The sequence below is a fragment of the Chamaea fasciata genome, unplaced genomic scaffold (assembly GCF_029207755.1).
Source record: "Chamaea fasciata isolate MVZ Bird 193981 ecotype frontalis unplaced genomic scaffold, bChaFas1.0.hap1 SCAF_5, whole genome shotgun sequence".
Taxonomy (NCBI): Eukaryota; Metazoa; Chordata; class Aves; order Passeriformes; family Sylviidae; genus Chamaea; species Chamaea fasciata.
Window position 1 is genome coordinate 33,119,952 of NW_027094090.1, and position 12,425 is coordinate 33,132,376.

The window sequence follows — 12,425 nt, forward strand, 5'->3', positions numbered from 1 at the left end:
AAATTGTTTGTGATAAACTTCTTTTTACAAAACCAAACAAAAAAACAAAAAGAAAACCTACCAAACAACAACAAAAAAACCACCCCACACTGAGGAATTGGGTCCTGTGTAATTAGGTCCATGTACGATTTTCTTCACCAGGAAAAGAAAGATCAGTTAAATGGATGCAGAGGGATCATCTTCATCATGAATCATTATTCTTAATACTATTTTTAAAAGGCAATTTTAGTGCTTTAACTCATCTTGCTTCAAAAATCTAAAATGCATGCACAAGCTTAGATGTCACATACAGTGTTAGCCAGACACAGTGACAGAAGTAGAGAACTGAATTTCCCGATTAAATTATTTGAAGAACCATGATCCTTTTCTTCACCTGTTCTTTTTCCTCCCTCCCTAAACGGGAAGAGAACTCTGTTAGAAGTGGTATTATTTTTTCCTTAGGTGTTTTTTTGCCAGCACTGTATGTCCATCTAGATTGACCAAGGAAGTGCATTTTCACATTGAGGCCATAGCAGGGAGGTTTCCTCTTTCTGATCTGCAGCTCACTCATTCTGCTCTTGTTCTTGCAGGATTCAGGGCAAGTCATTCCTCTTATTGTGGAAAGCTGTATCAGATTTATAAATCTATATGGTAAGCTCTGAAAAAAACTATGTCATTTCATAATTGCCCTGACTTTTTTGTGTGTCTTTTACTTTACTCCTTTAGCACCACAGGTTTGTTTTTAAAATACAGATTTAAAGTGTCTTTAAAAATAAATTATTTTGCTCCACTATCTCCCATCTTCTCTGCAGGTCTTCAGCATCAGGGAATTTTTAGAGTGTCTGGTTCCCAGGTGGAAGTCAATGATATTAAAAATTCATTTGAGAGAGGTAATTGGATTTTTATTTATTTGAGCACCTTAATATCTGACATTTAAAAACCTTTTAAATTATAATTACTTTCTTTGCTGTTTAGACAGTTTGCCTGTACTGTGTATACGGCACCTAAAACTTTGCACCATCACATGCTTAAACATGAAGTACAATGATGACATGTGCATGTTTTCCCCCCATTATGTCCCCGGAGCTTGAGGGTTTTTCTGATTTTGTTTAGACAAGACATATGACTCTTCTATCAACTGTAAACATTAGGGTTTTTATTAATGGTAAACTGCAAATAATAGGTTTTGTATATTTTATTTTAAAGATCCACATTAAAAAAAGGTAATGGGTTTAATTTGATTTAAGAGACTACTTAATGAACTTTGACAGTCCTGTTGCTCGATCTTCTGGAATACAAGTGCTCAGCTTTCTGGTCCCTCTGCCAAAGTTGCATCACAATTCAGGAAAATAGGGGGTAAAAAAAGGGGTCATTTCATTTTTCATTCCCAGAGGAAACTTCAGCCCCAGAGGAGGAATTACATGAAAAATGCCAGGAAGTAAAACCAGGTTTTTCAATTTCAGTGGCTTGCAACACCCAGCCTAGGATTGCTCTGCTAGGGAAACCAGGATCCAGCCATCCTCCAACTGTGTTAAAGCAATACGTGTTACAATTTTTTTAAATCCTGCATTCTTTTTTTCTTGAGTCTTAAAAGCTGGATTTTTTTTTAATTTCTAGGGAAATTAAAACTTCTGCAGATCATCTACTAATGGCAAAACCCTTGGAGTAAGAAGTCTTGTGACTAAAAGCGTGAAAACATACGCACAGTATTTTGCTCCCCAGTATTAGTTATATATATCTTGTTAAACCTGATCTTTTCTTTGACAAGTTACATAAAACAGCTGTTTTCACTTGCTAAGTGAAGCCATATCCCTCCATTTTGCACCTTTTGAATCTGCTAATTCTTAACTCCTCCTCCTAGGTAGTGTTATGCTTGAAGATCCATACATTTCAAAGCGTTTCAAAATAAAGATTAAGACTTTAAAATTACATAAATAAAATAGTGCAATCATGGCTGACGTTTCAGTTAGGTTTTCAAGAAAATGGTTGCACAAATTCCTGATGTTTTAACTTTTTAGAATGAAGACACATTTTCAATTCAATGAGTGACCTTAACTCCGTTTGTTTTATGTAGGCCTCCAAAGAAAAGTCTGCAAAACTCTATTCAATTAAGGGCATTTGGCTTCTTTATTTTACTAACTGTGGACATGTGTAAATCACAGCATGTCCATAAATACCTAGCTGGAAGTTCAGGACCTAAGAGATCACTAGGTTATGTAATTTTAAGGAAGCTTTACTTAGGCTGCCTTTTTTTAGTTTAATCATAGCCTGGGATTTCTAAATCAGTGTTTATTATCTTACTTGAATGCTTGCATTGCCACCTCCCACACACTAAAAACAAACCCGCCCAAAATGTCACTCACTTATAAAAATGTTCCGTGTTCCTGCATGTGTGTTTCATTCACTTTATTTACTTTTTAAGGTGAAAATCCTTTGGCGGATGACCAAAGTAACCATGACATTAACTCAGTTGCTGGAGTACTGAAGCTCTATTTCCGAGGGCTGGAAAATCCTGTCTTTCCTAAGGAAAGATTTAATGATCTTATTTCTTGTATCAGTAAGTAGAAATTTCTGGCTTTTCTCAATAGAATTTTACTTTCAGATACACAGTAGTAGCCTGAAAAAAGAGCTAACTTCACAGATTTTCCTGAGATAATTTGTTTGCCACGTGTAGCAGTCTGGCTCGGTTGTTAGTCATACTCACAGCTGTGGCTGTTCCCTTTTTCCATTGGGATTAATGTACAGTACAATTCTTTGTTCAATAGGGCAAGAAGAATATCTTTTGGTATACAAGAGATAGTTAAATTTAAACGCATTATTGTTTTCCTCTGTGCACTGAGGCAGACAGAAGTGCATGAAGTCATGAGCATGCAAACAGATTGTGTTACTTTCCAAGGTTTTCATGCCCCACAGCTTGGGGTCAGCACTGGTGAATAAGTAACTAACTGCTCAACATTGTGTGATTCTGGACCTTTATTGTGCTTAGCTGAAAACCACCAATCCAACCCAGGGAAATCTTCAGTGCAGGGATGGATGGGAACAGCTGAGTGTTGTCTGCAGGAGAGCCTGGTCTGCCTTCCCACACACGAGTTGTAATGGGATGCCTTGGAGGAGCATCACATGATCTGTGCACTGCTGGTGCTCATACCCAGACACAGAGAAGTTGGAGTAATTTGGAAAGTTGTCAGTGGATGAGTGAATTGCTCTGACATGCACAAAACCTCTTCCAGTTCACTGACCCCTGCAGGTGTCGAGGGGTGAGGCCAAGCCAGCCATCAATAGACTTGCTGTTCCCTGTGGGCACAGTGGTCAGAGGAGCTTTGAGGAAGAATTTCCTTTCTGCCCTTCCTTTATAACTTGCCTCCTTCAACCCAATGGAGAAAGAGGCAGTTTCACAGGTAATGAAAGCCAGTCCTTTGGGATATTAATTAGGTCAAGTTCTCCAAACTGTTATTTTGGCAGAGGTCTCAGCCCAGCAGGCAGGGCCACCAGCACAGTGTCCCAGGCTGGCGATGAGATGTGGTTTTTGGCTCCCAGCTTGGGGGACACAATGTGTGTGGTTTGCTTCCCATATAGGGAGGATTGCAGTCATTTCTCCAGGAGGTTGCAAATCTGTGGATCACTCTGACCACGTCTATGCGCAGTGTTTTGTGTTTCATTTTTTTTTGCAGGTTTTTCTGCAGCTGTTGCTATTTACAGACTTGGTGGCACTGAGGAGTCCTAAAGACCTGAAAACCAGAGTTTATCAGTCTGATCCCTGATGCTGAGGGGGACACTGTCTTTTTAGGAAGCATAATCCTCATTGTGCTTCAGTTCAGCTTTAACTGACTGTGGTGCCATAGCCCAGAAAATCTCTACAGGTCATAGAAATTGAAATCTAGAAGAGGATCATTTTGACTGAAGGATTTTCTGCATGACAGAGATGATAGAAGTTTACCTAATAATCCTGTGCCGGTTTCCATAACTTCTAGATGGATTAAAGCATATCTGCTGGAAAAATTTGTTGATTTAGTGGCTTTGGTTGATAGAAAATCTACCACATTCTTGGATAAGCTGTTCAAATGAATAATCACTTTCATCATGAAACATTTCTACCAGATTTCTTTCTCAAAGTTTCGGCTGTCAGATTCTGCCCATTTGATCTCTTTATAAAGTCTTCATTATTTTGACTTAAGCGTTAAGTAAAATATAAATGGTGGTTCTTATGTGTGAAGATGTTACTGCAGCCTGCTGTATTGAAGAGCTTTAAATACAGTTGTAAACTAAATTGTAAAGTACCATGAATGAGTGTTCAGTTTACAGAGATTATACAAGTGAATGCTCAGGAGATACAAAGATACTTGCCAAAACAGCCTTTTAAATATGTTCCAAGAAGAGGAACCTGGATGAATTCAGAATTCTTATTCACTGTTGAAGGTGCTGAAGAGGGAATGGGGTGTTTGGAAAGAGGGGTAGAGGTTCAATGGACTGAACAGATAGATGTATGTGGCACCTGCACAGGCAGGAGAGATTCACCAAACTTTCAGAGCATCACTGTCTGAGAGGTTCCAGTTCAGTTATCCTGAAAAAAGTATTTCTTTTGTTGTTAAGAACTTCAAGAAAAATGGCTGTGGATACTAGATCCCTAGTAGATCTTGTTTTCCATAGGAAATGTCCAACTATTTCATGTTCCTAGTCGTCAGTGAATTATTTTCTAGTGAAAGAGTTGACAACCTTTTATTTAAATAGTAGTATCATCCAGCAGAACTGAAATCAGTAACAACAATAGCCTGGAACAAAGTCACCGCTTTTCACAACAACATTTTAAAATGTTTATTGAGAAAGAGGTGTTGCCATCTGATCCTGGTTTAGACTGAGTGTTCTCTGATGGTGTCATAAATGTGGATTGTCATCTCTATGACAGTTTGTCAAAACTAGGTGTAATGGCTGAATAGTTCTGCTAGAATTGACTTCTGCTATTGATGTTGTACAAGAAAGCAGAGGATTTTATTCTGATAATATGTTGTAAGAGTCCGAGATCTGTTTTCTTACAGGTTTTGGGAGAAGCATAGTGGGGATGATTTTGTTGTTTGGTTTGATTTTCACGAGATTATCATTAGGGGCACGCTGAAATGACATATCAGTGCCTTCAGCACTGGGAGGAGAGTTAAGTGTGGACCAAGGTGGGACAAAGGGGGTTTTCTCTTGAGCACACCGGGGTGAGTTTACTTTGTGTTGTCACAATGGGGGGAGTTTGAATGAAGTATGAAGTATGAGGAAAGAAACAACTTTTGTGCCTTGCACCCAGAACCATATGCTGAGATCAAGGGGCTGTGTGGCTGCATCTTCTGGTTATCTGAGAAGCCTGAGGTGGAGTATTTTTACAGCTGTGTACTATTCTATGTGCTTTGTTGAATAGTGCACCACTTCCAAGGAATAAGAATGCTTTGTTGGGGAAAAAAGACCAAACCAACATTTCGAAATATACTGTATCACCTACATGGTACATACTGTCATAAACTGTGGGCCTAAAACACCATTTCCATTGCTATATTTTGACCTTAACACTGGATATCTTGCAAAAAGGAAGATCATCTAGGAAAGATTTCTCCTTCATTTCAGACTTTGAATCGGTCATAGTTGTGTTAGTTTTTTTCTGTGCTTCTGTGGCCTCACATATTATGTATCTTGGTTTTCCTGCTAATGGGAGCAGGGCCAGACTACCTTTTTCTGTGAGAACTTAGGTTACTGTAACTTCTTTAGATCACAATTGATACATAAAGTGCAGAAAACTTTCACATGTTCAATTAAGCATTTTTAAATACTCTTAATTCATATTGTATTCATTGTCTGAAAAAGAGTGAGGAAAGGAATTCTTTTCAAATAGTTTTCCAAAATAAATGTCAGTGTGGTTTCTTAATCGTTGGCAGATATTGTTGCAGAAGGGGAGAGGGAGAAAGCAAATTTGTAAAGTTAATGTTCACATAAAACTGTAAAAGGGCAGAATGTCACACATTTTATATGGAAATGTAATGTTGCCAGTGAAAAACCCCTTGAAACTGAAGTACTTAGTTATGGATGTCAGGCATAATTGAGGCTACAGCTGCAAAATGAACCTTTCCTCAGTACAGCCACCGAGAAATTCCTTTACATTTATGCATATATTTCCAAATGAAATAGAGCATTGTGAGTTAATGCTTTCCATTTTGTAAATACAGTGGAAACAATGCAAAATTACTGTGATATTTGTGGCAATTTGTATTAATTACACTCATGAGAACAGTGTTACTCTGTTTGGGCTTATGATCTAATTTAGATAAAATTTGGGCCAAGTTATATGCTCTGGGCCAGAGCAAGCATGAAAGGTAGAACAGAACATAAAGAATCCATCTGATTATGGGCCGTAATTGTTTATTCTCTTCTTAAGGAGTGGCTGCTCTTGGTCCCAGCAGCATTCTGTAATCCAGAGGACAATCCAAGGTTGGGGTGGGAAGGAGGAGAGTCGCAATGCACTTCTTTCTGCCCCTTGGTGGGAACAGATTGAGCCGAAGACATGAAAAGTCTTTGCTCCACAGGAGCTACATGGAAGCAGAAGGGGCAGAAGCTGAGCTCAGTAGGGCTGGCTGTAAGTCACTTCATTGTTGGGGAACTGCAGTTTCTCTCCTGGTGCGAGCTCTTACACATATGGCTTACTCAAGTCCAATTTTACATAGATAGCTGTGCCATGCAGCAGCAGACACACCTCAGCTATTCAGACTGCTTAACGTCTGCACGGAGCATTACAGTTCTTCATGGTTTCATCTCCCTTGCCTTAAACTTCATAGGCAAAAATGGCAAGAAGAATGAAAACTGACATCTTTTTTTCCTTCTGATTTTTATCATTTTAGTTCCTTGCCACCAGCAGTGCCTGTTTACCTAAAGACATTGATGTTATGAAAGAAAATTATTTTACTGCTTTTCCAGACTATTGCCCATTGCTTAAAAAGTAAAAAAAAAAACTGTTCTGAATGGTCAATTCTCCATGAAAAAGTTTCAACAAAATAGAAGTCTTTCCTTCCTGAAGTGACAGTGGAGACTGCTGGGTTTGTCCTCCTGTAATGCCTTCTTAAATAGATCTGAAAGAGCTGTAAGTGGCATTGCTGAGTTAATATATACATATCTTTGAGCTGGATTGGACTCATCTACCAAAATGAAAAGAGGCACAAATTGTTAACTTCAGCACTAATACATATTCATGTAGATAACTTGTCAGCTGCAAATTGACCATAAAAATTACATCTGCAAGTGTAACTCAGTCCCATTTGTCATTCACAGGGTGTGTAAAATATGCATTAGGCATTCACTCCATTACTAGTAGGCACTACACCAAGTGGAAATAGCAAGTAACCCCCACAAAGAGTTACTACATTGGATTTTATCCTTCAATGCCATGGTCCTAAAGTAGAGAGACATCTTACATTACCATTTTTGCTCCCTCCTTTTTGCTACCATTGCAGTGAAATATGCTTACCTTGCACAGCACTGGATGTCACTTGTAATACAATTCATTAGTTGCTGACACCAGGCTTCTCTTTCTATATGTTTTGGTCAATAATCTCTTTCCTTTGACAAGTGTTTGCAGTCCTGTTGTTCATACTGAGGTTGGCCCATGGAGGCTGGCTGTTAAGAGAGGCTGGTCAAACATTCACAATCCAGAACTGATGTTTCTGAGCTCTGCCTGCTCCCAGGCTGAGCCTTCTCACTTGGATAACCATGTCTCACCTCCAGTGCAGGAGAGGCCATGTATATGACCAAGTATAGTGCTTCTTTAAATTAAAAAAACAGAGTAGTGTGCAGCTATCCACTTGGCCCAAAATACTCTGAAACCACCAGCAATTGCTCTCTTGCAAAAAAAGATTGTATTCTACATCTGTATATTTGAGTATGTTGCCTTTTACATGCTCCACTACCTCAGAGTTATTGTTTAGTTAAACTTTAATTTACATTTTCTTAATGTTATTTGGGGTGAATATACATCTCTTTTCATTTCTAATTTAGTTTTTTTTATTTGTGTTTGGGGACTTCTGTTAGCAATTGTGTTCTCTCCCCTCTCAGGATTCTTTTACTCTTCTGTGGTAGATAGTTCACTTGTGATCTCTTTCACTTTAGAATTACCTTTGCCAAAACCTCATTGTGAGTCACCAGGTGGTTAAAACAGTTATTTCTCCTGGAAGAGGAAAGTAGAGATTCATTATTTCTGTATGTCTCTAGAGTAAGTGAAGGTGACAGTGCCTTTCTAGAAAAGGTTCCAGTGTTCTTGGAGACTGAAGATCACACATTTCAAGGCTTGAGTCTATCTGATGCGATTGAGGACCAGTCCTTAGTGTGTGGCTGACAGAGAGGCAGCTAGCTGATAAATATATGCAAGGACATTAATCTCATCTGAATTCCTTCATCCAGATCAAGGACACGGAGCCTTTGCAGAGTTAGTCCACGTGCGATCAGTAAATAAAATCTTTTCCAAGAGCAATGCAGGATTGCACCTCAACAAATTTTCTTGTGGAGCTTGTGATCTGCCTTTTTTTGGGAGGATTTTATGAACAAGTTGAACAGACATCTCTCAGAGGGGATTAAAGTGAAGTCAAAGGCTAAGACTGTAGACTTAAATGACCTCTGAGCTCTCTGGTTTTCATTTTTTGTAGTAAGTGGTAGAAGCTTCCTAGATCTAAAGCACCTCAGAAACTTAGATGCCTAGATAATGTTATGGATATGCAGAAAATCAAATTCTTTATATTATTAGGGTACATTGTTCCATTCTTGTCTGATGAAAATAAATTAATACTTCTGGGCTCAGGTGCCTGGCTCTTCCACAAAGTGCTATTGTCATGAAACTCCAGAAGCTGACTCCTTGCCCTCCTCTTGTTTTACCCTGAAAGTATCTCCTGTGCTCTGCTTTGACAGAAGCACAGTGTTCCCACACTGAAGAGCTTCTCATTTTGCTGACAGGAAGCTCTCCTGCTTGTGGGTTTGACTCCCATGGCAGAGATGGGTCTGGAAGGCAGATGTGTCAGACCAGCGCTCCAGAAGTTTTGCTTTGCTCTGAGAACTGGGAACTAGAGAATAATAACCATTTCCCTGTGTGATATTTACTTGACATTAGTCTTGATTTGTAGTTGATATTCCTGTGTCCTTCATAGAGATCTCTCTTCCCTGTCTCTCTGCACAGTCAGAAAAAAATACATTAGTTCTCAGTGTGTTTGGCCTTGCCGCAGGCTTGTCCTCTTGCTTGTCTTTGGGAATATGAGTCTCATCATATCATTAGAGTAATGAACCAGTTTTCAAATCCCCAGATTTCTGTTTCAGCTCGGCAGTTAAACTGCCTTACTAGGACAAAACATGTAGTATCAAGCACTTCTGTTTTCTTAGCTGAGAAATGGGTAATACCTCACCAGGCACTCAGGTAAAAAAAAGTCAGAGTAATGAGAGGAGTGTCTCCAACAGAAGAACTGTGAGAGGGGAGGCGTGTCCAGCTTCCTCCAGCATTGAGCTTCCCAGTATTGCCTTGCAGCAACCAGCTTATGGGTTGGATGACCCTTTTGCCCTGAGGCTCTCTTCAGCAAAGCCAGTGGAGGCAAAGTAATGCTTTAGCTTTCCTCTGCATGGGAAGCAGCAGAGCTGCAAATTCTTTCTGCCTCCATGTAAAACGATTGCTCTGTATTCATTCCATCTTTCCTAAGTACCCAAACACTCGTACTGCATGCACTCAAGCAACGATGAAATTCAGCTCCACATTTAAAAGCAGCATGCAAATACATTACATCATTACCTAGCTCCTTTAAACCAAATCAGTGCTGGGAAATAAAAGCCTCTTGAAATAATGTGGAAAGCACATAAATTTACCTCTTGACAGTAGTTTGGATTTTCAATAAAGGGATATTCATGGAAACCTGGTCCGGGTTACTAGGAAAGTACTGGAAACACACACATCTCATTCAAGCACGTATGGCTTGTAACAGGTTCAGCATGGAGTTCAGGTCTCTTCTAGTACTTAGTACTGATCATGCTCCTGTAGGACAGCTGGGATAGTTCAGCACATGACTACAGTCAGAATCTCTGTACCTACCTACTCTGCCATTTCTGCACTGCCTGCTGGGACTAGTTCCTAACTCATGCATCCTGTCAAACTTGTCTAGAAATTGCTTGGAAGAATTGTAGTTGGCAGGGACCACAAGCACACTGGGGAGTCTGATAACTACTGAATGGTAGTTGCCTGCCAGTATCCCCTGTCCTGGTTTAGCCCACTAGTTTAGGCAGAGCTATTGCAGCCATACAGGCAACACACTTCTGGAAGGAGCTACTGAACACACTTTGGGTCCCAGCGAGTGCGTTTCTCAGGTCTGATTTGAAATCAGCAATGAGTGAACCTAGCCCAGGGCCAGTCTTCTGAGTTGTCTGGAGGAGGCAGGACTGTAGCACAAGGCATTAGCCAGGAAAATCTGTAATGCAGAAGGCAAGTCCTGGTGTTGAATCAAAACTCTCCTCCAGCTTCCCACATGCAGCACACAGTGCTGCTGAAGCAGGAATGTTGAAAGATGCACTGGAATGGGAAAGGAGAACTGTAGTTGCTCTGTGGATCCTCACTGTGCAGGCAGCTCCTGGACTTAGCATGTCCCTGCTGTGGACACCAGTTCTAAACCAGTGACCAGAAATACTTCTTGACTCATGCAGTCTATGTTTACAAGAAACATAAAAATAAATTTCAGGTCCCATGCTCCACTTGAAACGGCTTGAACTGATTTCCAGCTTGTGTTTGGGTTCAGAGTGACTCATTAAGTTATAAATTATACAGCTTGTCAGCAGTCCTTTTTCCTACCAGCTCTGCAGCAGCTCACCAGGGACACTGTCCAGCCTTCAGGGTCTCTGCTGTGAAGTAGGTTTTTACTTCCTGCCAGAGTTAAGCTATTCTGCTCCTGCATCATAACCCAAATGGACTTCCTTCATGCAAGCAGTGGTCGGCTGTTGTCCTTCTGCAGAAACTCTGACAGAGGCCAGTTTGACCCCATCCCAGAATCTTTTGTTCCCAGCACACTAGCGGTGCTGAGCCAGTGGAATCTCCTGTGAATACAGATGTGGGAGCAGATCTCACACCCTTTTGCTGCACTAGCATTTCTTAGCGAACTATAACACTTCTAGGTGGCAACCAAAAGTCTTGCTGCCAACATTCTCTTCTAATACTTAGTTTTTAATACCAAAGTAACAATTACTAGATACCAGTTTTCTTCTGAGAAATGTAAGTCAACACACATTTTGCATCTTCAAATACTGAAATAGCTGTACCAAAGAGCACATAAATAATGCACACCAGTAATTCTGTTTACACTTACCACATTTTTACATAAGTAATTACTTTATTTGTGGACTCCTAAATACCACATTTTGTGGTACAATTGGCTTTTCAGGGTATTGGGATCAGCTCCTGTTTCTGATTTCCAGATTTTTGAATGTCAACTTTAGTGCCGCTGGACAGGATTTCTCATCTTAGTCTGCTAAGAATTCCCCTAGATGTTGTTAACTGCAGCATACTTTCTTGGCTCACGTAAAAAGCATTACTGAAATTTTAGGTTGTTTCCAACAGTGTCATTTACTGTGGACTCAGAAAACGCTGAGTTTAAAACTGAGATACTGCTTATTCTGAAAAACAGTTCAAGCTTTTATCCCATCATTTCCCCACTTGCAGCTGCATAGTCTTTCTCACCAACATAGAAGGTAGTGCATTCTTGTTACGAGAAATTAGGAGCTGATACTTTTATCAGATGATTTTTCCCACTTCAGAAGAACTTCCATGGACTGCTATAAAATCATTTGAGAAAAATGCAATCTTTGTGTTTCTTGGCTCCATACAAAAAAAAATAAGGCCTTTCTCCTATTTTGCCACGAAGAGAGTTATAGCTGGACATCTGATTAAGAAAACTTGTTAGAGAAGCTCAATGATTGGATTATATATATGATGTGAGCATTCAAATAAAGAGAATGCATCTGTATTTGAAAGAAATGGCCAACATCTTTCTTCAGTTCCTTCAGGTTATTTATGTAGTGATTTTGTGGTTTTGTGAGCTGTCAAGCTCAGCAGGTGGCCAGCCTTTGACTTAGACAGATTTGTATCTTCTTTAAAAACTGTTATTTTGAAGCTGTGTGGTTTTAATGAGAGGGAGAAGAACTTCCACATCTCATTTTTCTACTGGGCCAAAATTAGACAATACTGACTAGAGGCACATGGTAATACAGAGTCAAAGTAAATTGAGTAAATTGACTGAATGCTCTTTCAGACAATCATATACAAGGGAACATAAAATTCTTCTGTCTGCAGGAATTGACAATCTCTATGAGAGGGCTCTTCACATCCGAAAACTCCTCCTTACTTTGCCCAGGTCGGTCCTGATAGTGATGAGATACCTCTTCGCCTTCCTCAATCAGTAAGTACTTACCCA

The 12,425-nt window shown here is 39.8% G+C and overlaps 1 protein-coding gene across 4 annotated transcripts in view; it reads left to right on the plus strand.

The window, feature by feature from the left end:
• The window catches only part of SRGAP1 (SLIT-ROBO Rho GTPase activating protein 1), a 145,855-nt gene that overhangs the window by 114,971 nt on the left and 18,459 nt on the right, over positions 1–12,425 (plus strand). For 3 of the 4 annotated variants that reach the window (XM_066183172.1, XM_066183173.1, XM_066183174.1), the window contains exons 13-16: positions 570–630; positions 792–869; positions 2,402–2,536; positions 12,305–12,410. In XM_066183172.1, the coding sequence (XP_066039269.1) occupies positions 570–630; positions 792–869; positions 2,402–2,536; positions 12,305–12,410 (380 nt within the window). Of the gene's footprint in view, positions 1–569; positions 631–791; positions 870–2,401; positions 2,537–3,650; positions 4,173–12,304; positions 12,411–12,425 lie in introns of those variants that run through there. The other variant, XM_066183175.1, reaches the window with a different exon arrangement.